The sequence below is a fragment of the Oryctolagus cuniculus genome, chromosome 6, assembly GCF_964237555.1.
Source record: "Oryctolagus cuniculus chromosome 6, mOryCun1.1, whole genome shotgun sequence".
NCBI lineage: Eukaryota > Metazoa > Chordata > Mammalia > Lagomorpha > Leporidae > Oryctolagus > Oryctolagus cuniculus.
The window spans coordinates 38,636,806-38,661,411 of record NC_091437.1 but is presented as its reverse complement, the minus strand read 5'-3'; the positions used below and the strand labels follow the sequence as shown (position 1 = coordinate 38,661,411).

Here is a 24,606-nt window from a genome sequence, read left to right as displayed (position 1 = left end):
TCAGGAGGTGGATCTCGTTGTGTCACACTGGCAGGAGGTTGCTGCCTATTAGCTTCTCCCATTGCAGAAGGGGTAGGGAGGAGGAAGAAGAGCTTGAAGTGTAGGGGGAAAAACAATCTTCGAACACCAGGCATTCGAGGGCCCTTGAAGATGATCTAGTTTGGTGTGGCCTAAACTTGACAAATTAGTCCAGATTATTAATTAACTTCTATAAAATGTAAATAAATACATTGAGAAAGGGGATCTTATAGCATAACAATAAATGGAAAACTCTGGACCTTTGTCATAAGTAGAAGGAAGCTATAAAAATAAACAGAGAGGAAACTAAACAACTTCCTTGCATTCTGGCAGGATACGGTTTCCTGTCAGAGGCGCTGAGCCAGAGGCCTGCTTTCTCTTTGTTAAAAAAGCGAGAGATGTGTTAGAGAGATGTCAGGAGACTGCTCAGCACCCAACTCAGGCTTTCTGGATCACAGGAGTTCAAGGGAACCAACTGCCTCCCGTGTCTTTTCCACCATGTAACAGATGCCACCGGAAAGGATCTCGCAGATCACAGGAGTGCAGCGGGAACGCCGTCAGGAAACCTCCCGCCCGCTGACCTCTCTCTCTCTCTCTCCCTCCCGCAGGTTCCCAGCACCATGAAGGCCTGGATCTTCTTTCTCGTTTGCCTGGCTGGGAGGGCCTTAGCAGCCCCTGTAAGTACCGAAGCACTGGATCTTCTCAGTTGTACCTCCTACCCCCAGCCTCAGGTGCTCAGATGGGGTAGGACTTCTCCACCCCAAATTAGTTCTTATTTTTTAAAAAGAATTTTTCTTAAGCCAACAAGTTCAGGAGAAGAACTGAGATGAAGTGCAGTAAGTGGAGATTCCAGGGAAGAGAGAGCTCCTGGTAGGTGAAGATGAACTCAGCAGTGGCAGCTTCCTAGAAATGGACCAGGGTGGCTTTTGAAGGAAGTGACCTCATTGTCAGAGGCAGAATTCCATGAGGGCAAGAAGGATGCTGGCTGGGAGGATGCTCCCTGGAGTGGTGGTGTGGGGAGAGATACAGGGTGGATTACAGCTCAGAGGGCTTGGGGAGGGTTGGAAAGGGCAGCCCCGGCTCTGGGTGGCAGAGCCAACGGACAGTCTCCGAGACATTGCCAACGGAAAGCCTCAGTTCCGGCAGCTTTCACATCTTGACAGAATGTGCCAAGGAGAATTTAAAAAGTCAGCAAGAGCCATTTTGGTTGAACTTGGGTCATCCGCCTGCTTCTTGGCCTGGGGAGGGTGGGGCATTCATTGACTGACATAGTCCTTTGCAGAAGTCCAGGTTATCCAGAGCTCAGTCAAGAGCAGGAGGAAGAAATGGGGGGCAGGCAAACAGAGCAGTGTCTGTCAACCCAGGACTCTCTTCCGCAGAGGTGGGAGGGCAGGAGGCACTGGCGATCCTGATTGGTAGGTTTTGGCAAAGGTAGGCATTCATCTTAGCAGCAGCTCCAGCCAGCCAGGGACCTCAGCGTTAGATGTTGTCTCCCGCCTTCCTCCTGTAAGTTGAAATCCAAGAAGGAATTGCCCAACAGTAAGATCACATGGTGGGGAACGTAAGGGCATCACGGTGTGTGACCCCTCTGGTGTCGGGGTCCCCATCTGTAAAATGGGGGAGCTGGTCTGGATCAGTGTGTTTCCTGCCTTAGAGGAACTCGGAGCATCAGAAGCGCTTTTCCTGGCTAATTCTTAGACACCTTGGATGAAAAGTACATAACGGGCACGCTGCTCCCACTTGCCGTGACTTCTCCTTTGCCCCGTCCCCCATGCCAAGGCATTTGCTGAGGCACAGCCTTGGGTATCTCCAGTGAGCTGCTCTCCGAGCACCCCCAGCTGTGTTCCCGGCCTTGGCCCTGACCCCTCTGAACCCCACTTTCTCTTGCTCGCAGCAGCAGGAAGCCCTGCCTGATGAGACAGAGGTGGTAGAGGAGACCGTGGCTGAGGTGGCCGAGGTGGCTGAGGTACGTCTGCCCACATCTGCTCCCTCGGAAGCGCTGCTGGGGACCGCAGGTTCTGCATGCCGCCATGGGGCATCTGTTCCCGTCCTGTGCTCACACACAGCACAGGAGCGATCGCTGAGTACTCCCCAAATCCAGACACACTCCTGAACTCGGCCCAGACCGTCCGTGGAGCCCACGGTCCCCCACGTGGAAAGCAGATGAAGGGGGAGCTGCTCAGGTGCAGCTGCCATGGGTGGAGGCTGCACCTTCTACCTTCCCTTCGTGCTCTGACATCCAGCCGTGGTGTCCCCTGGGGCACTCAGTGGACTCCCAGGGCGCTATAAAACATGTGATATGGCTAATTAGGAATGTATCAATACACTGACAAATAATCATTATGAGACTAAACCCCTGGTGTGGGTGCTCCCTGTGCCCTGGGCCCAGCCCACCTTTCCAGCTGGTCTTCACCACCCCCGAAGTTCAGGCAAGTGCCCCTCTGGTCTCCACCTCCTTCTCCCAGGCCTGTGGTGGGGCAGTGTTTGATTCATTCTTTTCCCTCCTTCCCAGGTACCTGTGGGAGCCAACCCCGTGCAGGTGGAGGTAGGAGAATTTGAAGAAGTTGAGGAAACCGAAGAGGAAGTAGTGGCCGAAAGTAGGTCCTTTTCCTGTGGCGTGGCTGCCTGGGGCTGGGCCTGAGCCCCTGGGAGGCTCCTGCCCAAGGAAGTGAGGGAGGGGTGGGGTTCCCAGTGTGTTGTGGAGGAGAATGGCTTTGATTTAAAGGCTGGGGATCCACTGTGGCACTCAGTGCCCTGGAGGCTGGGGCCCATGTATTTGTAGCCAGGCCATCCGTGCTGAGTGGCAGGAAGGGAAGGTCCCCTCCTGGAAGTGGCCTCCTTCCCTCACAGCTCTCTGCCCGGATTGCAAAGTGGGAGTCCACCTTCCCGCCGAGGTCACTGGTCACTCCTGCGCACGGGATGCCCCGACCTCTCTCTCAGCACAGGCCCTGTGAAACAGCAGGTCTGAGGGTAGAGATCAGGACATTTCACGCACAGCTTATTCCTCAAGGAAGTGAAGAGTGGCAGAGCCCACGGCCTGCTCCCCGGGGAGCTGGTGCCAGAGGCAGAGGCAGGCGCCAGCACCCGTTCTGGGGCATTCCCACCCAGGCGTGGGCCTGGGAAGCTCGAAGCTAGGCTTCTCCGTGATAGCTTGCCTTGCTCCTCGGAGCTACAGCTTCCTCCCCTTCCTGGGGGAGTAGAGTCTTGCCGAGGGCTGTCAGCAGCAAGACAAGACAAAGCAGAGAGGTCCTGGCCTGGTGCTGGGCAGAGCAGGCACCCCCTCCGGGGGGATTAAAATGCCCAGAGGTGAGCATGATGGGGGAAAGGCGCATCCCGAGGCGGTGATGAGCGGGCGCCTGCACCCAGCTGGGCACTGCGTTTTAGTTGGAGCAGAGGGGTGTCTGCTGAGTCATGTTCCTTCCCTCCACGCCCACCCCATCCGGTGTTTACCAGATACAGCTGGGCTCCATTGTCTGTGTGCGCCTCCATGCTCTGCTCCCTCTTCCTTTACGGCCCCTTAAGGCTGTCTGGTTGGGCCTCACAGCTTCCTGGCTCCTTGACAACTTTCCAAGGCTTCCCAGAAGGCCCATTCTAGAGTCCAGAAATGGCTCCCTATGGTTGTTCAGCTGAGCTGGGAGCACAGTGGCAGCGTCAGCCCTCGGGGAGTCACACGGTGCCAGGTGTTCTGCGTCCCAGACTGAGCCGCCAGCTCCACAGAGGTGCCTGACTTGACCTCAGATGGAAACTCAGTTCCCAGAGAGGATCAGCTGCTCCCCTAAATGGCGAGTGCTAGGCCCAGGGAAGAGCAGGGCAGACTCGGGACCACCCAAAGCCCGGATCAGGGGCCACAGCCAAGCTTCATGTGCTCAGAGCACGGTTGGGATGTGCTTGGGGTGAACACGCAAGCCCCACGTGCGGCTAATCCTGTGCCCTCGCACCCTGCCAGACCCCTGCCAGAACCACCACTGCAAACACGGCAAGGTGTGTGAGCTGGATGAGAACAACACCCCCATGTGCGTGTGCCAGGACCCCACCAGCTGCCCTGCCCCCGTGGGCGAGTTTGAGAAGGTAAGCTCAGAATGCAGAGTGTCTCCCCACAAACCCGTGATGTGGTGGTCCACCCGGGCAGCTGCCAGTCCCCAAGTCCCCTCATTCGGTCTGGTCACAGCTGGGCAGGGGAGAGGGTCAGAGACGGCCCTGCCTGGCACTGGATCTCGCCAAGAACCAGCAGGAATTTCCTTGGCACCATCTGGTTGCAATCTCTGTGCCAGACTCCACAATCTCAGACCAGAAACCATCAACCAACAAGGACTGAGACAGGGAACCTCTCTACTTGGGTGCAGCTACACCAGGCATAGGGTCCAAAATGTGGGTCAGACCAAAGGTTGGCTCCAAACCTCGTCTCATCCCTTGTTAGCTGTGAGATCTTAGCTCAGTTACTAAACCTTTTTGGATCTTAGTTTTCTCCTGTTTAAAGAGGGGATGAAAATAGTTGTTAACTACTAGGGCTCCTACGGCGATCTGCCAGATACTGCCTGCTCCATATAAAGTACCCAGTAAGTGCTGCTGTTTAAAAATCTCTCAAGTCCATCCATTTTATCTCCAATAGGACCCATTCATCCATCCTCCACTCCCTCCTGGCACCTGGATTTTGACCACCCACTCTTGCCAGCCACAGTGTAGCTCACAGCAGTAAATCTGGTACCAGCGCTATTTGCATAACACCCTAGCTGGCTTCTCCATCTTTGTCTCTCCCTACGACAGCATACTTTATCTCTCCCTCTCATCTCTCCTCCCCTATCACACCTCGCATTGGTCTCCAAGGCCCAGCAGGTGCCCCTCTGCAGTGACATGTGACAACACTAAGAGCCTACATGCAGGATGTTCACTAAGGCTCCCCTCCGACACAGCTCTCACTGCCACCGCCCCCACTGAGCCCTCAGCATCTCTGTCTGGCTACTCGCACGCTCAGAGGTGTACCAGGAGGAGTCAGAAGACTTCACAGCCACGGTCCTGCTACAGTGACAGATTAAGGATAGGAAGCGAGGTCACAGGGAGAAAGCTCGGGCGCCTCCGTGAGGGGTCCCTTAGAGCACATTCTTACCCTACCTACAGAAAGGCAGCCACATGTGAGTGATGCTGCTGCCCTGGGAAGCCCATCAGAGACAGCTCCTGCAGTTTAGTGGGAGTCTGTCCCACAGGCACCCTGTGCTTATCATGTACCAAGATTCCAGACTCCTGGGAAGAAAGCGGATGTCCAATTGAAACCACAGCGTACAAGCTGTCTGGGCACAGTGAGCCTCCCTGTCAGGCGGGGAACGCTTTCCAACAGTGCAAGTAACCAGCTGTCTGCCAGCCAAGGGCCAACCTTGTGAGCAGACTCTCCAGGGACAGCAGTCCCCAGCCTGCTCTGTTTGCTCCTCTTTGCACACACTTGTCTTTTCCTGGCCCCCATCTTTCACTCATCCTTCCAGTATCTTCTAGGTTCCCATATCTCAGCCCTGTCTCAGTTGTGCCTCTGTTGGAGACCGTCCGTGAGTCTCAGCATGGTCTGGACATACACCTGGGAGCCCCCCAAATGGGTCCCTGTTGCAACGCCACTGATTCACTGTGTGACTTTGGGCTAATCACACTGCTTTCTTGGTCCCTTGTGTCCCCGACACTGAAATGGGCGAGGACAGGGAAGCCAGCCACGGGCTTCGGGAATGAGGAGGGGATGCTCTGTGCTTTGCCAACAGGTTTGCAGCAATGACAACAAGACCTTCGACTCCTCCTGCCACTTCTTTGCCACAAAGTGCACCCTGGAGGGCACCAAGAAGGGCCACAAACTCCACCTGGACTACATTGGGCCTTGCAAATGTGAGTGCTCCTGGGCCCTTCCAGACTCCTGTCCCAGAGAGCGCTCTGTACTGGAACCGGCGCAGGCTCTGCCGACCCCATGTTGTGTGGCCTTGAGTAAAGCTCTTCTCCTTTTAGAGCCTCCTGGAGTTCCCATTTATGGAGTTAGATGATTGTCTGAGGGCAGGTTCCTCTCAGGGCAAGGACTGAGCAACTGCGGAAGCACTCAGTAGCTTCCAACCGCACCTCTCGGATGAGGCAGTCCTTCTGGAAGGCTGACCTGAATCATTCCTGCTGCAATGATGTGAACCAAAAATGATGCCTGACACAGTCTTACAAAGTATTTTAACAATGTTTGGATACCAGTGCTCTGGGATAAGGCATGCCTGTCAGTTCCCCTTGGGCCCTACTGCTCAGAGTTGTCATATTCAGACTCATTCACTCCATTACATTCCTACCTGCCCTCACCTGGCCTCCTGGGAGGCAGGTGTTTGGCAAAAGGATGCTGGGATGCTGTCTGGTCTTCTGTGAGTGGTCCCAGCTATAAGTAAGCCTCAGGGACTTAGCACCCTCCCTATCCTTCAAGACACCCAAGCCCCCGCCAAGACAACATCCATACTCAGGGGGTCTGGTCCATTCTGGCACTGAGAGGAGCCATCACCTGCCCAGGTGTGCAGGTGTACAGAGTGGGGCAGAGGGACTAGAAATAAAGTTCTCCTTGTGGTCATGCCTGCTCTCCCAGTGATGGGGCCCAGGGCGTGAAAGGAGAAAGCAGACACTATGGGAGGAGGGCAGCGGGAGGAAAGGGTGCTAGCACATTCTCGGGCCGTGAGGTTAAGAATGTTCCCAGGAAGCTTTGCTGTCCCCCAGGCCTGCTGCCAGTTCTCCCTAACTTGCAGTGTTTCTATCCCAGATGTTCCCTTCCACTCCCCAGCGGAGGGTCAGGAAGGCAGTGGTCCCAGCCCACAGAGGGTGCTTTCTCTAGGCCCAGGGATGAGGGAGGAACAGGCTGAGCTCCCAGGCAACCACACTGGGCTGTGGCTCAGATAATGTGGCCTTGAACAGATCGCTTCTCTCCATGCTGACCTCTGAGTCAAATCAGAGGGCTGGACCTGGATGAAATCTCCCAGTCTGGTATTCTGAGATTGTAAATTCCAAAGACCAGGGTCTAGTCGCTACATCTAAGAAAGTTCTGGTGGCGAAGCAGCCCTGATTCCTCCATCCCCATCCTTGCAAAGCTGGGCCTGTGGACACCTGTTACTCCTCAGGCTCACAGCTTCAAGCATCTGTCACTGATCGATGGCACCAGCGCAGGCGCAGCCCCTGCTAGGATCCCCTCAGGGTCCACCCAGAGAGGTGCAGGAGCCTCAGGGCTGAGCCATGCCCCTCAGCGTGGAGCGGATCAAGGCTGAGGACGCAGCAGAAGTGCCTTTCCATTTGCACAGTGTTCTCTCGTCTCCCCACACAGTCTCCTTTATTTATTGTCCAGTAAGGAAGCTCTGGCCTGGAGGGTGGAGTCACTGTGCCACAGTCACCAATTGATGTGCCCGTGGGAGTCGGGCATGGGATGGGGAGAGCAGTCAGCCCCCTGGCAGGGAGAGTCAGGGTCTGTGCTGACCACCTGTGTTTTGGACCCTAGACATCCCCCCCTGCCTGGACTCTGAGCTGTCCGAATTCCCCCTTCGCATGCGGGACTGGCTCAAGAACGTCCTGGTCACCCTGTACGAGAGGGATGAGGGCAACAACCTTCTGACGGAGAAGCAGAAGCTGCGAGTAAGTGGTCTGCATCCAGCCTGCCCCAGGACGCCAGCCTGGCCCTGCCGGCCCCGGCTGCTGGAGAGCCATGTACCGCTGCAAGCTCACACCCTACCCTGGAAGATCTCTCTGCCCTGGGCTCCCGTACACACCCGCCTCCTGCTGCCCTGGGAGCTCCCAGTGCACATTAACATGTTAAAGGCTCGAGGAGTCCGGTAATACACACCTGCTCAAGTCCTTTAACCCAGTATTAAACAAAAGGGACACAAACAACCCTACTTTATCTGCAGATCTTAAACTTTACTGGGCATATCAAGCACCCCAAGGTGCTGATAAAATGTAGATACCTTGGCCCCACCTTAGGCCTCCTGAAGGAGTGTGTCTATGTGGTGAGGCCCAGGACACTGCTTTTCAGCAGGCCTCCAGGTGATTCTGACGTGGGCGGCACTCTGGAGAATCCCTAAGGCCATCCCTGGCCTCCACTTTTGTGAATGAGATGCTGGTTCCCATCCATACCACTCACTTCCTTCCCTCTGTGAGCTTTTTGGTCTTGACTGGTCTCAGCCTGCTCTTGTCCCAGCTGGCCTGGACAGTGTGCCCCGGCCCCTTGGTCACCCAGTGTCTCTGCTCCCACAGGTGAAGAAGATCCATGAGAATGAGAAGCGCCTGGAGGCTGGAGACCACCCTGTGGAGCTGCTGGCCCGAGACTTCGAGAAGAACTACAACATGTACATCTTCCCCGTGCACTGGCAGTTCGGCCAGCTGGACCAGCACCCCATTGACGGGTAAGATCCCTCTGCGCCTCAGGGCCCCGGAGTGGACAGTCATGGGTCAAGGCCAGTGGGTGTAACAGCTTTCAGCAGCCTCTGCTGCCCCCAGTCCAGGACCCAGAGTGGGCCTGGGGGTTCAGGCAGAAGGAACAGGAATCTGAGAGAGGTTGCTGATCTGGAGGAAGAAAGCCAAGAGATGCTTTCTCATCCCTGAGGTGGCAATCAGCTGGGTTTGGACACCCAGTTGTGCAGGGAAAGTGAGCTGGGCTGGAGGACAGGACTCCATGGGGTGGCCGGGCCAGGTTGGGGGCAGTATGCCTGCATGCTATCCCTCTCAGTGCAACACTGGGAGCAGTGTCCAGGCCCTCTCCTGAGGCCCAGCCCCACCAGGACCCAACTGGTCCTGGAAATTCCTAAAATATTCCTAGTCAGTCTGTCCACAGAGCCAGCCCCTGGTGTGGGGCTCCTTGCCCCTTGGCTTAGTGAGTTAGGAAGAACCATGCAGCTGCATCGCAGGGTAAGCGGGCAGCCAAGCAGTGACCGATGCTTACTGAGAGCTTGCTGTGGGCCCTGCACAATTCTAGCAGGGGACAGAGCTGTTCTCAGAGCTGATCACAGACCCCACATGTCTGGGGCTTCCCTGGTGGTGGTGGGAGTGGTGCTGTAAGGTGTCCCCTGTACCTTCCCAGGACCTCCCCCTGCCCCAATTTCTTTCCACTGTGAGAGCAGATCAGAAGGGAAAGGAGAGGCTGCCTGCTCTTGTGCCTGGGGAGCCATGCTGTGCCAGGGGAGCTTCTGGGACGCTCACTGCTTGCTGGGTGTCCAGCCCACGTGCCTGGAGCCTACCCACGCTGCTGGCTATCTTGAGTGGCTGAGGTCTCCTGGGTTCTGGGAAGCTCCCTGCTGCTTCTCTCCCAGACTCTTGCCTGGCTGGGATCCAGCTGAGTCACTCACAGTGACAGGGAGGGGAAAGTCACAGGGAACATCTGGAGCTCAGGCTGAGCAACTGGACCCCTTTGTAGCAGAGCGGCCTGGGGGGAAGCTTCCAGCCGTGGCTGCAAGAACTGCGCATGTGGGGAAGCACTTCAGCCTGGGCTAAGGGGCCACCTCCCCCTCCTCCTCTGCCCCAGAGCTGTAGGTGGCCTGGCTGCATCCCTGCCCCTCCCTGGCCTCAGTCTCCCCACTGGCACAGTGAAGGGGAGAGAGAGTTTCTTCCCACTGAAACCCAGTGTGATTCCTTTCCTGAGTTGGGTGGGGCCAGGAGGCCTGAGGGTGAGAAGGGAAGAATGTTGTAGGGATAACTAGCTGAAGGATGTAGGGAACAAGGAGCCCAAGACCAGCAGGGAGGACGGGGCGGGAAGTTGGAAGGGCCTCGCTTGCAGACGTGATACACAAAAGCAGCAGAGCTCTGGGCACAGGTTAGGGAGCCCCTTGAGCCTCACTGCCAATCTCAGGCCCTCCCCATTCCCTCCCCAGAAGTCAGTGCCATCCCCAGACCCTTTCCTAGGCATTTGCAGCTATATAAATATTTGTCCAGTGTGGTTTCATACCTGATTTTGATGCACCATTAACAAATGCTAGATATTTTAAGTCTTTGGGCCAATTCTCGGCAAATTAGGAGTGAATTAAATGCACCAAGAGACCTTGGTTATTAAGTCCGTAAGGCCTCAGGACAGGGAGCACCCTTAGAGGTAGGGCCACTCCTCCCTGACTGTGATGGAAGGGGAGACTGGGCTCAGCATAGGGCAGAGTGGGTCCTCGGCGGTGCTGTGGGCCTGACCAGCATCCCGGCATCACACAGCTTTTCCTCCTATGCCATAAGGCAGGCTCACTGGCCTTGCCGAGGAATGTGGCTTCCTCATGCTCAGGCCTGCCCGCCTCCTCCCTGCAGGTACCTGTCCCACACCGAGCTGGCCCCACTGCGTGCACCACTCATCCCCATGGAGCACTGCACCACCCGCTTCTTCGAGAACTGTGACTTGGACAACGACAAGTACATCGCCCTGGAGGAGTGGGCTGGCTGCTTCGGCATCAAGGAGAGTGAGTGTGCACCAGGGCTCTGGGTCGGCCTCTCTCTTTCTCTCTGTTGTTCCTCTCTGCCTGTCTCTGACTCCTGTCTGCTCTCCCTGTCGGGTGTTGTCCTGATCCTTCACTAGCCATCTGTCCATCTCTTTTTCTTCCCCTTCCTCAAACACCAGCACTCACTGTGCCAAGCACTATTTTGGGAACTGGCAGGTCCACGGAGAGGAAACAGGAAGTATCACTTGCCCCTCGGGACAGGCCAGGGGCAGGGAGGCCAAGGCTCCTCCGTCACCAGTCACCGCTGTTCTAGGTGACCTGCGGCTGGTCGCCGGCCCCTGCCCATGGGGACCAGTGGGACGCCCCTTACTCCTTGGGAAGCGGCTCTTCACTGACGCGGCACCTGTTTCTAACTCTGCTTTTTTTTTTTGCTTTGCAGAGGATATCGACAAGGATCTCGTGATCTAGATCCACACCTGCTCCTGCAGAGCCGGATTCTCTCTCTTTGATCTCCCCTCCCTGTTCCCCTCATGTTTAAAATGTTTGGATGGTTTGTTGTTCTGCCTGGGGACAAGGTGCTAACATAGAGTTAAATGAACACATTAACGGTGCTAAAAACGGAAATTGTAACCCCATCACCACCTTCTAGCTGTCCCTTGACTGCCAAGGCCTCGCTCACCCATTCGCATGCTCATTTCCTCCTGGCGGTGTGGCCGCTGTCTTACTGGCCTGAGTGGAAACTCATGTGCTCAGGCTGCCTTGAACACGCATTGCATCCTGAGACTTTCCCCTGTTATTCTGCTTGCAGTGAGTGCTCACCAAGTCAGACTTTGTGTTACTTTGATCTCACGGGATTGGCTGCCCGCGGGTCTTCCCCAGGTGGCCTGGAGGTGGGCGAAGGGAAGTAATGGACAGGTGATGCTGGCAGAGTGTTTCTGGGACTGGAGGACCGGGGGTGGGAGAAGCTGTGCAGAGTCCACCGGCCAGAGCAGCAAGTCCTGTCTCCTGGGGCTGACAGAAGTTCCTAGGGCTGTGCCATGGAAGTATGCCACCTCTCTCAGGGCCCAGCTCCCCCCATCCCCTCCGCTGTTCAGTGCAGTTTCTTTCTGCCCTGGGCCATTGGTTCAAACAGTGGGAGTCGTGGACCATCAGTTTCCTAGGGGGTGGATCAGCACGACCTCTGGGGACTGGGAGGCATTTCAGGCAGGAAGGCCCAAATCAAGAGTGGGATGGAGAAAGTTGTGAAATAGAAAAAGTGGAGTGGGTGAATTTTTGCTTCTTCACATTTGGATGGCTGCCATAAGGTTCCTAGTAGCTTCCTCCTTTTCTTCCCTCCTTTCCCCATCTATTAACCAAGAGAAACTTCATCATCAATGGGATGGTTGGATCTCACAGGCTGAGAACTCGTTCACCTCCAAGCATGTCATGAAAAAGCTGCTTCTCATTAATCTTGCAGACTCTCGCCACGATGTGAAGAGTTTGACAAATCTTTCCAAATAAACAGTAACGACTTAGAAACTGCTTTCCTGTGTGATTTTGCATGTGTCTTCGTCCGAGTCACCTTGTCACCCACACACAGACACCTGGCCATATTGGGGCTAGAGGCCTCACACGCAGACACACTGTGTGTTCATTGATTGCACAATGCAAACCCTTGCAAACACATTATTATGCTTCTCTACACACACCTGCAGTGACGCTTTTGTACACACGCCATGCGTTATGCACAGGAAGTGTGTGGTTCCCATAAGCACTAATTTAGCTATTTTAATTTAATGACCTGTGGGCTGACCCTTTTTCATGAATGGGTGCCACTATCAATACCAAGCAAAGCAACTGTCTCCTTTCATCAATCAGACATTTGTTCATTCACTCATTCATCAAATACTTATGATGTCTCTATACCAGGTCGCATGCCCGGCACTGGGGTCACAGCTGTGGCAATGAAGACAAGCGTTTCTTCTTTTGGAGTTTAAAGTCCAGGGAAGGATGTATCAAATAACTGCATAACGACATATGAACTGCAAGATGGAGCAACGAGGAAGAGTGGGAAGGACCAGGAGCGTGTGTGACAGGAAGACAGCGTTCTAGTAGTAGTGTGCTAGCGTCAATCCAGGATTATTGTACTAGTTGTAAACTATCACACGATTATTGGTTATTAACTATAACCACATAATTATTATTTCCATTACAGAGTTATATTATACTAGATATAGTCTGTCTAGCATTATTATCTTAGCATTATCCAAGTGTTACACTGTCCCACATGACAACCAATTTGCGTGACTGTTTAGCTTTAAATTTAAGTTAATTACAGTTCATAAATTCCAGTCCCTCAGTCACAGGAGAGACATTTCAAGTGCTTGATGGCTTTTTATGACTAGTGGCTATCAGGTGGAACAGGCATGTCTAGAATTTTTTTTTTTTTTAAGATTAATTTAAAAGGCAGGGACCAGCGCTGTGGCATAGTGGTAAAGCCCAACTGCAGTGCCAGCATCCTATATAGGCTCCAGTTCAAGTCCCAGCTGCTCCACTTCCCATCCAGCTCCCTGCTATGGCCTGGGAAAGCAGTAGAAGACAGTCTAAGTCCTTGGGCCTCTGCACCTACATGGGAGACTTGGAAGAAGCTCCTTGCTCCTGGCTTTGGATCAGCGCAGCTGCAGCCATTTGGAGAGTGAAGCAGCAGATCGAAGACCTCTCTCTCTAACTCTGCCTTTCAAATAAATAAAATATTTTTAAAAATTTTTAAAAGGCATAGTTATAGAGAAGGATAGATGAGCAAGACAGAGACAGAGAAACTTCCAGAGAGAGAGAGAGAATCTTCCATCCTCTGGTTCATTCCCCAAATGGCTGCAATGCTGACTCTGGGCCAAGCTGAAGCCAGGAGCCTGGAACTCTATCCGGGTCTCCCACATGGGTGCAGGGGCCCAAGCACTTGGGTCATCTGCTGCTGCTTTCCTGGGCACATTAGCAGGGAGCTGAATGGGAAGAGGAGCAGCCGGGATTTGAACTGGCACTCATATTTGGTGCCAGCTTTGCAGGCAGAAGCTTTACCTGCTGTGCCAAAACATTGACCCCTAGAATGTTTTCATCATCATAGAAAGTTCTATTGGTGCTATCTCAGATCATCCTAAGTTCACGGAGCACTTTTTTTTTTTTTTTTAATCTATCCACTTGAAAGAGTTACACAGAGAGAGGAGAGGCAGAGAGAGGTCTTCCATCCAAAGGTTCACTCCCCAATTGATCACAGTGACTGGAGCCATGCCGATCTGAAGCCAGGAGGCTTCTTCGGGGCCTCCCATTTGGGTGCAGGGGCCCAAGGACTTGGGCCATTTTCTACTGCCCTCCCAGGCCACAGCAGAGAGCTGGACCAGAAGTGGAGCAGTCGGGTCTCGAACCGGCGCCCACATGGGATGCTGGCGCTTCAGGCCAGGGCATTAACCCATCACACCACAGCGCCGGCCCCCAGAGCACTTTCAAAGCTCAGCCTGTTGGTCTTGCTAGTGTGACATTTTCAGGCTGCTCTTCTGACACCTTGCAATGGAGAAACAGGCCCAGGGAGTGTTCTCACTGGCTGGGGGCCACATCACTGGGTCTGCAGGTGTCAACATCTAGCAGTGGCCTTGCATTTTGAGATTATTAAAATAATACAAGCTCCTAAAAAAATCTGACTGTCCTGGTGTTGTTTTCTACATCATGGAAAGGAGAGGGGTGGAAAGAGCTTGGCCAGTTTGGTCCTGGACATTTGAGATGCAAGCCTAACCCTGGTCTCACAATCTCTGGGCAGGCACAGGTTAAATCAGGTTCGGCACTGGCTTGAGCGCTCATTGTTCGGCATTTACCAGGGGGTCAGAATGTGTTAGGCACCTTCTTCCTGCAGTGCCCCAGGAAGGGGGCTCTCCTTCCTTCTCGGGAGGCATACAGTATAGAAGCGCAGAATACCGTTCCAGGTAGGAACGTGCTGTGCTGTGAAGGAAGGAAAGCAGGGAGCTATCGTGGAAAACGACAGGAACCAGTGCCCCTGTGGGGAGGGTGGAACATGGGACATGGGTCCTGCGGACTGCAGTGTGTAGTCTTGGGCCTTGGCCAGCCAGGGACCGGTCAGCCACGGAATGCCCAGCACCAGAGACCACCACAGATCTGCCGCAGACTTTCTGAGGTTCAGGGAGGTGGGGTAACGTGGCCACACGATGAGGCCGTGGAAAAGGTGGGACAGGAACCTGGATTTTTCTTCCCCCTATCCAGGTACCTCCCTATAGGGAGCTGCTAGGAGTTTTCAAGAAAAAGCCAGCTTCCAAGAGACAGGAAGAAATGAATCAGTCCAGGGCTGTGGAAGGGGAGGGCAGGGCTGCTGGCTTGGGCGAAAGCCATCAGCTGCGTTAACAAGGCCCTCAGACTTGAAAATCCCTAAACCAGTGCTTCCCTATCCTCCTCAAGAAACAAACCAAACTAAACAACCGTAACTTTTAGAAGAAATTGTATCAGTACCGCACATGGAAAATCAATAGCATATACCATGAAGATCAATGTGATAGAAATACAAATGCAGTGAAAAACTGTAATGTACTTGCAAATGTGCCCCTGCTTGTAGAACGCTGTTTAAGACGTTCTCTTCGATGATCAGAAAGTTCCAAGGAGAACAGAGTTAAGCTGAATTCAGTGTAACTCTCCTAACACCACCTGCTGGGCAGAAGCAGCAGGCAGCCCTCTCTGTCACACGGGGATGTGGCTCTTTGGGAGGTGACCTCAGCCCTGAAACCATCTGTGCAGCAGGAGTTGTTGGGCAGGCCTGCGGGAAACAGGGGTACTAGGCTCAAAGGGGCCAGAGAATGGCAGCTTCCTCCCTTGCAAGTGCGGCTGACTGCAGGGAGCTTCGTTGAGCCAAACGACCCAACGCTCTGAGTTCACTGCTGTAAAATCCTGCGGGTGATGGTTCCTGCCTTGCTAGTTGGGTACAGCATAGAGAAGGCAGTAAGTCACCAGCCCTGTCACCATCATCCCCGCATCGCCGCCACGGTGGTCTGTAACTCCCAGCGCAAACGTGAGAGCCCGGCTCCTTCCCCTCTCCGGCACGTGCGTCTGGGTTCTGTTAGGCAGTACCGGGTAGACTCGCGTCTGCACTGGTTTCGGCTACAGGACTGCAAGGATTAAACATGTCCTGCTAGAAACAGAAAGCAAGGACACCCTACAGAGGCAAAGGGGCACTGGACAGAGGGTTAGGAGTCTGGTTTCCAGGACAGCTGTGTGAGCTGGGACAAGTGACTGCTCTGGGCAGCAGTCGCCTCTTTAAATGGCAGGGGAGGGGAGCTGGCTGAGATAAGGCCATCTTGAGAGACTCCGAGATATCCTCTCCTGTCCTGAACAAGTTGTCCTAGAGACCAGCAAACTTGGGCCCTCCTAGGCCTCACAACCCGGTTTCCAGACGGGCCCCCAGAGCCCGCGGGACCACACCGCCTCCTTGCTGAGTCATCCGCCCGCGAGGCGGTGAGGAGGATCAGGGCGCCCCCTGGTGGGACTGCAGAGAAAGGCTCCCAGAGCTGTGGGGTGCCGCTTCCGGTCTCAGCAAGTCTAAGGCGCCACAGAGCTCATCCAGTCTGGGCGCTCTCATTTCCCAAATGTGGAAACTGAGACTGGGAGAAGCGGGAGATACTCCCCCAAGTAGGGCTGCCAGATAAAGCCCACGCCTCCCAGTTACATTCCAACTTCAAATAGATAACAAATAATTTCCTTTAGTGTAAGTATATCCCATGCAATATTTAAGACATACTGCTACCAAAAAATAATGTGCTGAGTATGTGCAGTGCCTGAACTTCAAATTTCACCTGGTGTACTGTCCTCTCCTCCCCATATGTGGCAATCCTACCTCCAAGCCCACGTGCTGAGTGGATGCCTGAGCTCAGTTTGCACAGGCGACACTGCAGGGCCTCCTCCTCCTTAGACCTGACCACTCAGTGTCTTCACTGAGCACGGGCATGGGAGGTGCCTGCTGACACTGTTCTGGGAGACAGCCGGTGGCAGGACATGTGAACCCTGCCTTTGACAATCACCAGGGGCAGGGGTGGGTCACACAGAGGGAGGAAAGGGGGTCCTCTCGCAGCGCCTGCTCCCACAGAAAACCACCTGCAAGATGTTAGTGATTGAGACCAAAGCCCAGCCAGCTTGCCCTGGTCGGGTCTGTTAGGTTGGAGAGGGGCCTGGCATCTGCATTTCTCAACATTTCCCAGGTGATTCTGATGCACAGCGAAGACTGAGGCTTCTGGGTTAGTTACAAGGAAGAAAGGGAAACTGCTTGCGTGGGACCGATTCTAACTGGCACCTGCCAGTCTTCACTGAGCCTAAGACTCATGGGTTTGGGGTGAGGATGGGAAGGGATATTTAGAAGGCAGATTCCCAGGTCTACTTCTAGATGGAATAGGTCCAGGGCAGGCCCCTGGAATCTGCCTTTTTCTGAAGATTTATTTATTTATTTGAAAGAGTTACAGAGAGAGGGAGAGAGACAGAGAGAGAGAAAGCTCCTCCATCCACTTCTTCATTCCCTAAATGGCTGCAACAGCTGGGCTGGGCCAGGCCGATGCCAGGAGCCTAGAATTCCATGAGGGTGGCAGGTACCTACTGCTCTCCCAGGTGCATTAGCAGGGAGCTGGATAAGAAGTGGAGCAGCTGGGAATCAGGATTTGAAACAGCACTCGTATGGGATGCCAGTCATAGGCCCAACCCACTGCACCACAATGCCAGCCCTATAGTCTGCACTTCTGAAAAGCACTGACCTATAGTGTTCCTAACGGAAGTGAATGTGGAGAAATGGAAAATTTCTTAAAAGCAGTTAATGATGATATGAATATTCATTGTTCTATTTGCTCTAATTCAAATATTGCATTGCAAATACTTTTAGGGCTGAGGTATATTTTGGGGACTTGCATTGCAGGTGGACTGAAGGCCACATCAACACTTGCTTAGAAGAGTGGGGAGAGCCACCCACTTCCCAGTGTGGAGCAGGGGCCTTCCTGAGTACAAACTTTGGGACAGTCCAGGGAAGTTTTTGCGGGAGATGGGCAGGACCTGAGCTTTTAAAAAAGTAACTAATTAATTTTCACTTCATTTGAAAGGCAGAGAGAGAGAGAGAGAGAGATCTTCTGCTTATTGGTTCACTCTCCAAATGTCCACAACACCCAGGGCTGGGCCAAGCCAAAACCAGGAGCCAGGAGCTTCATCCAGGTCTCCCATCTGCATGGCAGGGGCCCAAGCACACAAATTAGCAGGAAGCCGAATCCAAAGCAGAGTAGCCAGAACTTGAACCAGACCTCTGGTATAGGATATGGACACTGCAAGCAGCCACTTAAGCCACTGCACCAAACACCAGCCCCAAGGATCTGATTTTGAAGGGTGGGGAAGGCTCAGAGTCAAGGGAATTATCACAATCTGAACACGAAGGTAAGTGCCTAGACACTCAAGCTGCATCTGTTCCCGGATGCTGCCCCACACACGACTAGTCTCCTAGCACCACTCCCTGAGTCACTGCACTCCAGCCACAGTGATCTTTCTATTCCTGAAAGCTGTCAAAGTCTGTCATGCCCCAGGCTCTTTACACCTGCTGTCCTCTGTTTGGAATGATACTCCTCTCCCGGATTTTCATTTAGTCCCTCTCTCTTCATCACCCTCAACTCAGAGTTCAAATGTGGCCTCTTTAGAGAGGCTTTGCTGTCTAGTTCTCTTACAGTTTCCCTGCTTCATTTCAGTGATGGCAGGCTGTAATTACCATCTTGTTTATTTGCTTTTGTTGCCTGCCTGAAACCAAGCCCCCATTCCTAATGCCTTTGATGTAGACTTTATCAGGCCCTAGTCTTTCTCCCTTGGCTTACAGTTCCTCCATCTCCACTGTGGTGATTACAAGTCAGCTCCTTACTACAGATTAACTCACTAAACGAAGGGAGTGGTACAAGGATCAGACTGGCCCCACCAGACTTAGGATCACAAGACTCAGCATTTGGCTGGCGCCGCGGCTCACTAGGCTAATCCTCTGCCTTGCGGCGCCGGCACACCGGGTTCTAGTCCCAGTCGGGGCGTCAGATTCTATCCCGGTTGCCCCTCTTCCAGGCCAGCTCTCTGCTGTGGCCCGGGAGTGCAGTGGAGGATGGCCCAAGTCCTTGGGCCCTGCACCCCATGGGAGACCAGGAGAAGCACCTGGCTCCTGCCATCGGATCAGCGTGGTGCACCGGCTGCAGCGCACCGGCCGCGGTGGCCATTGGAGGGTGAACCAATGGCAAAAGGAAGACCTTTCTCTCTCTCTCTCTCACTGTCCACTCTGCCTGTCAAAAAAAAAAAAAGACTCAGCATTCAATTATCGCCTCCATGGTTAGCATCCTACCACTAGACTCTATTTTGAGATCTTTGAAAGGAATGTCCAGTCTTGATCAAACAAAGTAATAGCCAACCTTCCCATAGACCCCAGACAGGCGGAGCCCATCCCGCCATCACAGGCTTTCGGAGGAGCACGCCAACCTCCTGTCCCCAACTACTCCACCCAAGGCCACGAGCACCGTGGACCAGAGACCTGCACGTGAGCTAATCTCACACTGCCCCCCCCCCCCAATCTATAGGATGTACACCTGGGACCCCCGGGGAGTCTGGGAATTGCCTGGTTCCTTGCTCTGTGCACTACAAAGCAAACCCCTGCTGTCTTCCACCATCAGGGTGTCAGCTACTGACTTGCTGCCCATTGGGCAAGTGGACTCCATTGTGGGGGTCCCATAACAATCCCTCCAACCAGTTTTGGGGGTGCTCCATGACATGACCACCTGCTGTTACTGAATCAAGAGGAGTCTCTTTGCCTGTGTACATGGAAGGCCAAACAGAAAGTCAAAGTCAAGATATATGGAGGAGAGAGAGTATTAGCAGTGGCCAGCTAATACTATCATAAAGACTCTGCCTGGGTATTATCCATTGTGATCCAATATTGTTGTTTCAAAGTATTTGGTATAACATTCCTTATGTTATCCTCAGACTCTTTGCATGCACTCATAATCTATTACGACATTTGCTCTACCACTGCATTGCTCAACCATTCTCAAATAAATGTCATTCTTTGAAAAAAAAAGGGGGGGGGGAGTGGCCAGGCAAGGAGTCAGGAGTGAGGCACAAATCCAGCTCCCTGAGTGGTGACTGGGGACCTGCGAAGGCTTTATGGGGTCAGGAGAGAGGAGTGGGAACATCCGCATAGGAGGGGCAGCAGAACCACAGATCAGTACGAGGTGGAGCCCAGTGAGCAGACTTTGTCATCTTCAGACCCCCTCACTTCTGAAAGCTGCCCAGCTCTTCTGTTTCAGCTCACGAGGGTCCCATGGAGGGGCACACCTTCGGCTCCTGGTGTCATCTGTGGTCTTTTCTTGCACGTGTGTGGCTTAGCTGATTAGTCCTGATCAAGCTGAAGCTGACTAAGGCCAGCTTGCTGGTGAAGACTGTATAAACTTAAGAGGTAATGATTTCTGGGGCAGGCATTGTGGTGCAGCAGGTTGAGCCACCACTTACACTGTGGGTGTCCTATATAGGACTGCCTGGGATGGAGTCCCGCCTTTGCCTCTGCTTTGGATCCAGCTTCCTGCTAATGCACCTGGAAGGCAGCACACGATGGCCCAAGTACTTGGGTCCCTGCCACTCATGTGAGAGACCTACATGGAGTTTCCTGGCTCCTGGCTTGGCCCTGGCCATTAAGGGCATTTGTGGAATGAACCAGCAGATGGAAGGTCTCTCTCTGTCAATACTTTTCAAGCAAACACAGAAGTATATTTGCAAGAAGAGACAAAGCAGGAACTAGTTACTCCCTCTTTCTACAGCAGTCCTGTGATAGGAAGTGACTCTGTGTGCAGGCCAGCCACGCCAGTCGAACAGAACCTGAAGGAGGGAGTGGGAATGAAAAGAGGGACAAGGGCGCAGAGAATGGAGCCAAGGCAACAAGGCTGATCAAGGTTCGTTTATTCCAGTGTCTCAGAGATATTTGTGCATAACCAGCTGCAACTCAAGGCAACTCAGAAGTTAACAACATACACAAGCAACTTATTGGGCTTTCTACAACACAGTCACAACATAGTTAATTTTAGCAGACTGCATCCTCCTTCAACATGGGAGTATGTGACTTTCTCATCCCAGGAATTCCACAAGCCAAGATTGACTTTGACTTGTCTATGACTTGTTTATGGGCTGCCTACAGCTCTGGGTAATGTTCTGGCCAAAGTGAAGTTAAGCATCCCTTGATTGGCAGCGTGCATACATGTCAACCTCTCTTCAAGCAAAACAACAAACCAGAACCTGAACAACTTTCTGACTGCGTGTAAAGGAGTCAGACTGTGAGTGCAGACCCATCATTCACCTGAAAGGCGAGACAGTTCTCTGTGCAGGATTTGCAAGCACGCCGGGATGTCCAGCTTCCCCAGCGCCTGCCTGCTAATGGTAACAGTGGCCCCACAACCTCAAGCACCTCATATGGTTCCAAGAGGACCCCAGGGACAGGCACGGTCACCCCTGAGAACCACTTTACAAGCAGCTTACTGAGCACTACCTGCAGAGACCAGCAGAGGGCAGCCTGGCCCAAGAAATGATGACTCCAGGTACTGTGCTTGTTAGCTCTAAGGAGCAGCCTGGACTGTCAGTTCTCAGCACCCTGGAGGATCCCCTGCTCCACTGCACACACACCCCAGTGTACAGCTGGAGAAACCGAGTCTGAGCAAGGAGAAGGGGCTTACAACTGGCTCTATAGCTATTCTCAGTGACACAGTCGGAAGAGGAATCCTAGGGTAGAACCCCAGTGAGCTAGGATGTCACCATCCCTCTGTCCCTCTGTCCTGAGAAGCACTTTCCCATCCTCAGTTCTCAGCCACAGGGCAGACACAGGAGGCCAAGCCCTGCTGTGACCCAAGCCTGGCTGCTAGGCTAAAGTTGAAAGACAGAAGCCAGGAGACCCAGTCCTGGCTGCAAGAACTGCAAGACCATGGCTGTGATCCTAGCCAAGCCTGAGCCTCCAATGTTCTTTTTGTAAGGAAAGTAATGGCCACATGGGAAAAACCTACCAACAGAAACCTTCAAACAGTGCCAGAGGGTGTAAAATGAAGGAAGCTATGAATGTGCTCTGTGCATCTTTCTGGAAATATAACATTTATTATACTATATAATAAACCAGGAGGCCAGTATTCAGCTTGCCTAAGTGTTTAATCAAGATGCCCATACCCCACAACAGGTTACCCAGGTTCAATTCCCAGCCCGAGCAGGTCCTGGGAGGCAGCAGGTGATGGCTCAAGTAATTGGATTCCTGCCATTCAGAGGAGATCTGGATTGAGGTCTGAACTCCTGGCTTCAGTCCCAGCCCAGCCTTGGCAGCTGTGGGCATTCTGTGGGGTGAACCAGCAGATGGTAGCTCTTTGTCTCTATCTCCTTGCCTTTCAAATAAACAAATACTAGTTTAAAAAATAAAAAAGATACCGAGTATACACACACACACACTCACTTTGTGATACACAGATGGGATTATTCTACACAGTTTATGTGCATTGTCTTGAAGCTGAAATGTCATCCATAACCCTTCCATAACAGTGATACGTATTATTCACCACCTTCCTTCCAGCGACCCTATTTTGTAGTACGAATGGCCTGGTTTCATGCTGCATGCCTGGGAACCATGCCCTGTGCTGTCTTCTGAGACCTGCTGCAGGGACAGAGCACTCTGCAGAGAACAGCCTTGTCTCCTTCTGCACACCCCTGTACAAAGGCGTCAGCGGGACGAAGTCCTGGAAGTGGCATCGCTGGGTCAGAGCGGGCAGTGCATCCTCCACGTGCCCAGGCTCTGTGTCTGCACACTCAGCCAACCACATGGAAAACAACTGCTGAAAGACTCCATCTGTACTGAGCAGGCACTGACATTTCTCCTCTTATTCCCTAAACAACACAGTGTAACAACTACGTACATAGCACTTGCACTGTATTCCCTATGGTAAGTCATCTAGAGATGATGAGAAGTGGACTGGAGGCTGTGCGTGGGTGACCTGCAGATGCTTCATAAAAGGAACTTGAGCATCCATAGATTTTGGTGTCTGCGGGGAGTCCTGGGACCTGTCACTCACAGACACTGCGGAGTGGCTATACGTGTGCATCTAAAATAGCACAGCTACACATGCATCTGCAACACTGCAACAGCTACACCTGTGCCTCTAAAACACTGACAGATGCAGCCGAGACGCCCTTCCTGTCCAATGCCTCCACCCCACCTTCTTGCTCTGCCGTAGAAGACCACCTCCTCTCCTGGTCAGCACTGAGAAGGACTTAGCTTTGTGGCCTTGCTACTCTCACCCATGAAATAAGAAGGCTGGAGCAGATGACACCCAAGGGTCCTTGCAGCCCTGACTTTCCAGATCTGTGGCTTTTTCCCCTGGGGAGCAGCCAAGGCCTCAAACTTAAGTGACTGATTTCTTCTCCCCTCCCCTCTGTTCCCTGCCTCTGGTGCCAGGAGAGTGGGAAACACCTGAGGCCACTGGTTAGGAGACCCCCCCGCCCCCGCCCCATCCTCCAGGCCCTCCCCAGTTCAGCAGCTTCTCCCTCCCTCCTGGGGCTCCTGTGCAGGTCTCTGGAGATAACATCTCATGAAGTCCTTTGCCAAAAGCATGCCTTTTTCTGCCCCTGCAAGGAATGAGCCTCACTTGCTCTGAAGGAGTCTCTGCATGTACTTGTTAGTCCTGCCAAGAAACCCGAGAGGCCCCGAATTCCTCAGTGCCTGCATCCCAGAATCGCTTAATCTGCTGCTGCTGCCTTCCAAGGGGCGCTGAGATGATGGAGTTACAAGCCGCTTAAAGGCTTAGGAGGTGTCAGCGCGAAGGGAGGAGCGGGTGAGGGAGCGTCTGCCTGGCACATGAAAGGGCTAGGGAGCACATGGTGCTTGCCAGATCAGCGCAGACACCCCAGAGGGGCCTCAGCTCCCCTGGGGCTTCTAACACCGGCTGCTCAGAGCCTGCAGAGGCCCTGGGTGCACGGGAAGCACAGCCAGGGCGGCTCCACCTTGCACAACGCCAGGGCTTCTTGTTGCCATTGACTACCAAGTGAGTGGCGTCCTGACAGGTACAAGGTAGTGCTGATGACAACACAGCAGCTAGCTGGGTCGGTTTAGCAGGTATAAAAAATCCACTGTTGACTTTTTGTTACACTTAGAACAAGATCCATACAGCTCTTCCTGAGTCACACCTCTTTTCCTTGCCAACCTCCTGTCCTACCTACCCTCTGGCTAAACTGCTACACATAGTCCTAATTTCTGATCCACAAATAGGCCAGTGGACTGGCTGGTTCCTGCCTCAGGGCCTTTGCATGAGCTGCCTCTAGACGTTCCCAAGGTTGGCCTCTTCTAGTTACTGAACGCCCATTTCAAACACCACCTCCTCAGAAATGAACCTCTACCACAATGATTACCTCTCCTTCCCTCAGACTTTCCAGTCTTGGCCTTCTAGCAAGTTCTGTGACCTCAGGTTTTTGTAATGAGAGTGATAACCTTCACCTTATTTTCTTCCCTGGCCTTTTCCCGTTTGCTCCAGTACACATCCCAGGTTCCACGGCAAGGCACTCGTGTTCTCTTGTGAATATCCAGTCCTTTTTCCTGGTGCCTGATTTCCAACCACGGACCTCACTCCCACTTGTATTCACAGAGCCAGCACAATGAAGCCCCTTATCGGTGCTTAATCTTATCTGTTGAACAAACACTGAATGGAGTCTGGGACAACCTCTTGCAGATTGTGAAGGGCCCTCCCTTGGTGAATGGTGGAAAGCACCCCACATGGCACACAAGGGGGAGTGTGAGAGTCAGAGCAGACTGCCAGGCCTCCCAGCTTCACGGGTAATTATGGAAAAGCAGAGAACTTTCTTTGGTGTCAGCCGTACCATTGTTTTCCTCTCCTGGCCTCCACAGCCTTAAAAATGGAGAGGTGAGGCCAGTGGTAGGTACTCAGTGCGATCCTTTACTCGGGAAAACAGAGGCTCCCCACAAGCGAAGAGGACACGGCACAGCACAGGAGAGGATGAGCTAAGGACTTGGGTCTCATTGCCGTGAAGCCAGTGTGCCAGCATGTCTGTTGAAAATGAATACAGAGGAGAGCACCGCGGCTCACTTGGTTAATCCTCCACCTGCGGTGCAGGCACCCCAGGTTCTAGTCCCGGTTGCTCCTCTTCCAGGCCAGCTCTC

General features: G+C 53.3%; 1 protein-coding gene across 6 annotated transcripts in view; it reads left to right on the top strand.

Moving 5' to 3' along the window:
• SPARC (secreted protein acidic and cysteine rich) overlaps positions 1-11,922 on the top strand; it is a 31,276-nt gene extending 19,354 nt beyond the window's left edge. For 3 of the 6 annotated variants that reach the window (XM_070076344.1, XM_008255285.4, XM_070076343.1), the window contains exons 2-10: positions 627-695; positions 1,916-1,984; positions 2,531-2,615; positions 3,965-4,086; positions 5,757-5,877; positions 7,496-7,629; positions 8,248-8,396; positions 10,273-10,421; positions 10,840-11,922. In XM_070076344.1, the coding sequence (XP_069932445.1) occupies positions 639-695; positions 1,916-1,984; positions 2,531-2,615; positions 3,965-4,086; positions 5,757-5,877; positions 7,496-7,629; positions 8,248-8,396; positions 10,273-10,421; positions 10,840-10,868 (915 nt within the window). In that variant the 5' untranslated portion in view covers positions 627-638 and the 3' untranslated portion in view covers positions 10,869-11,922. Of the gene's footprint in view, positions 1-626; positions 696-1,912; positions 1,985-2,530; positions 2,616-3,964; positions 4,087-5,756; positions 5,878-7,495; positions 7,630-8,247; positions 8,397-10,272; positions 10,422-10,839 lie in introns of all 6 variants that reach the window. The other 3 variants (XM_051844399.2, XM_017341204.3, XM_070076342.1) reach the window with 1 other exon arrangement.
• Positions 11,923-24,606: the final 12,684 nt, after the last annotated feature.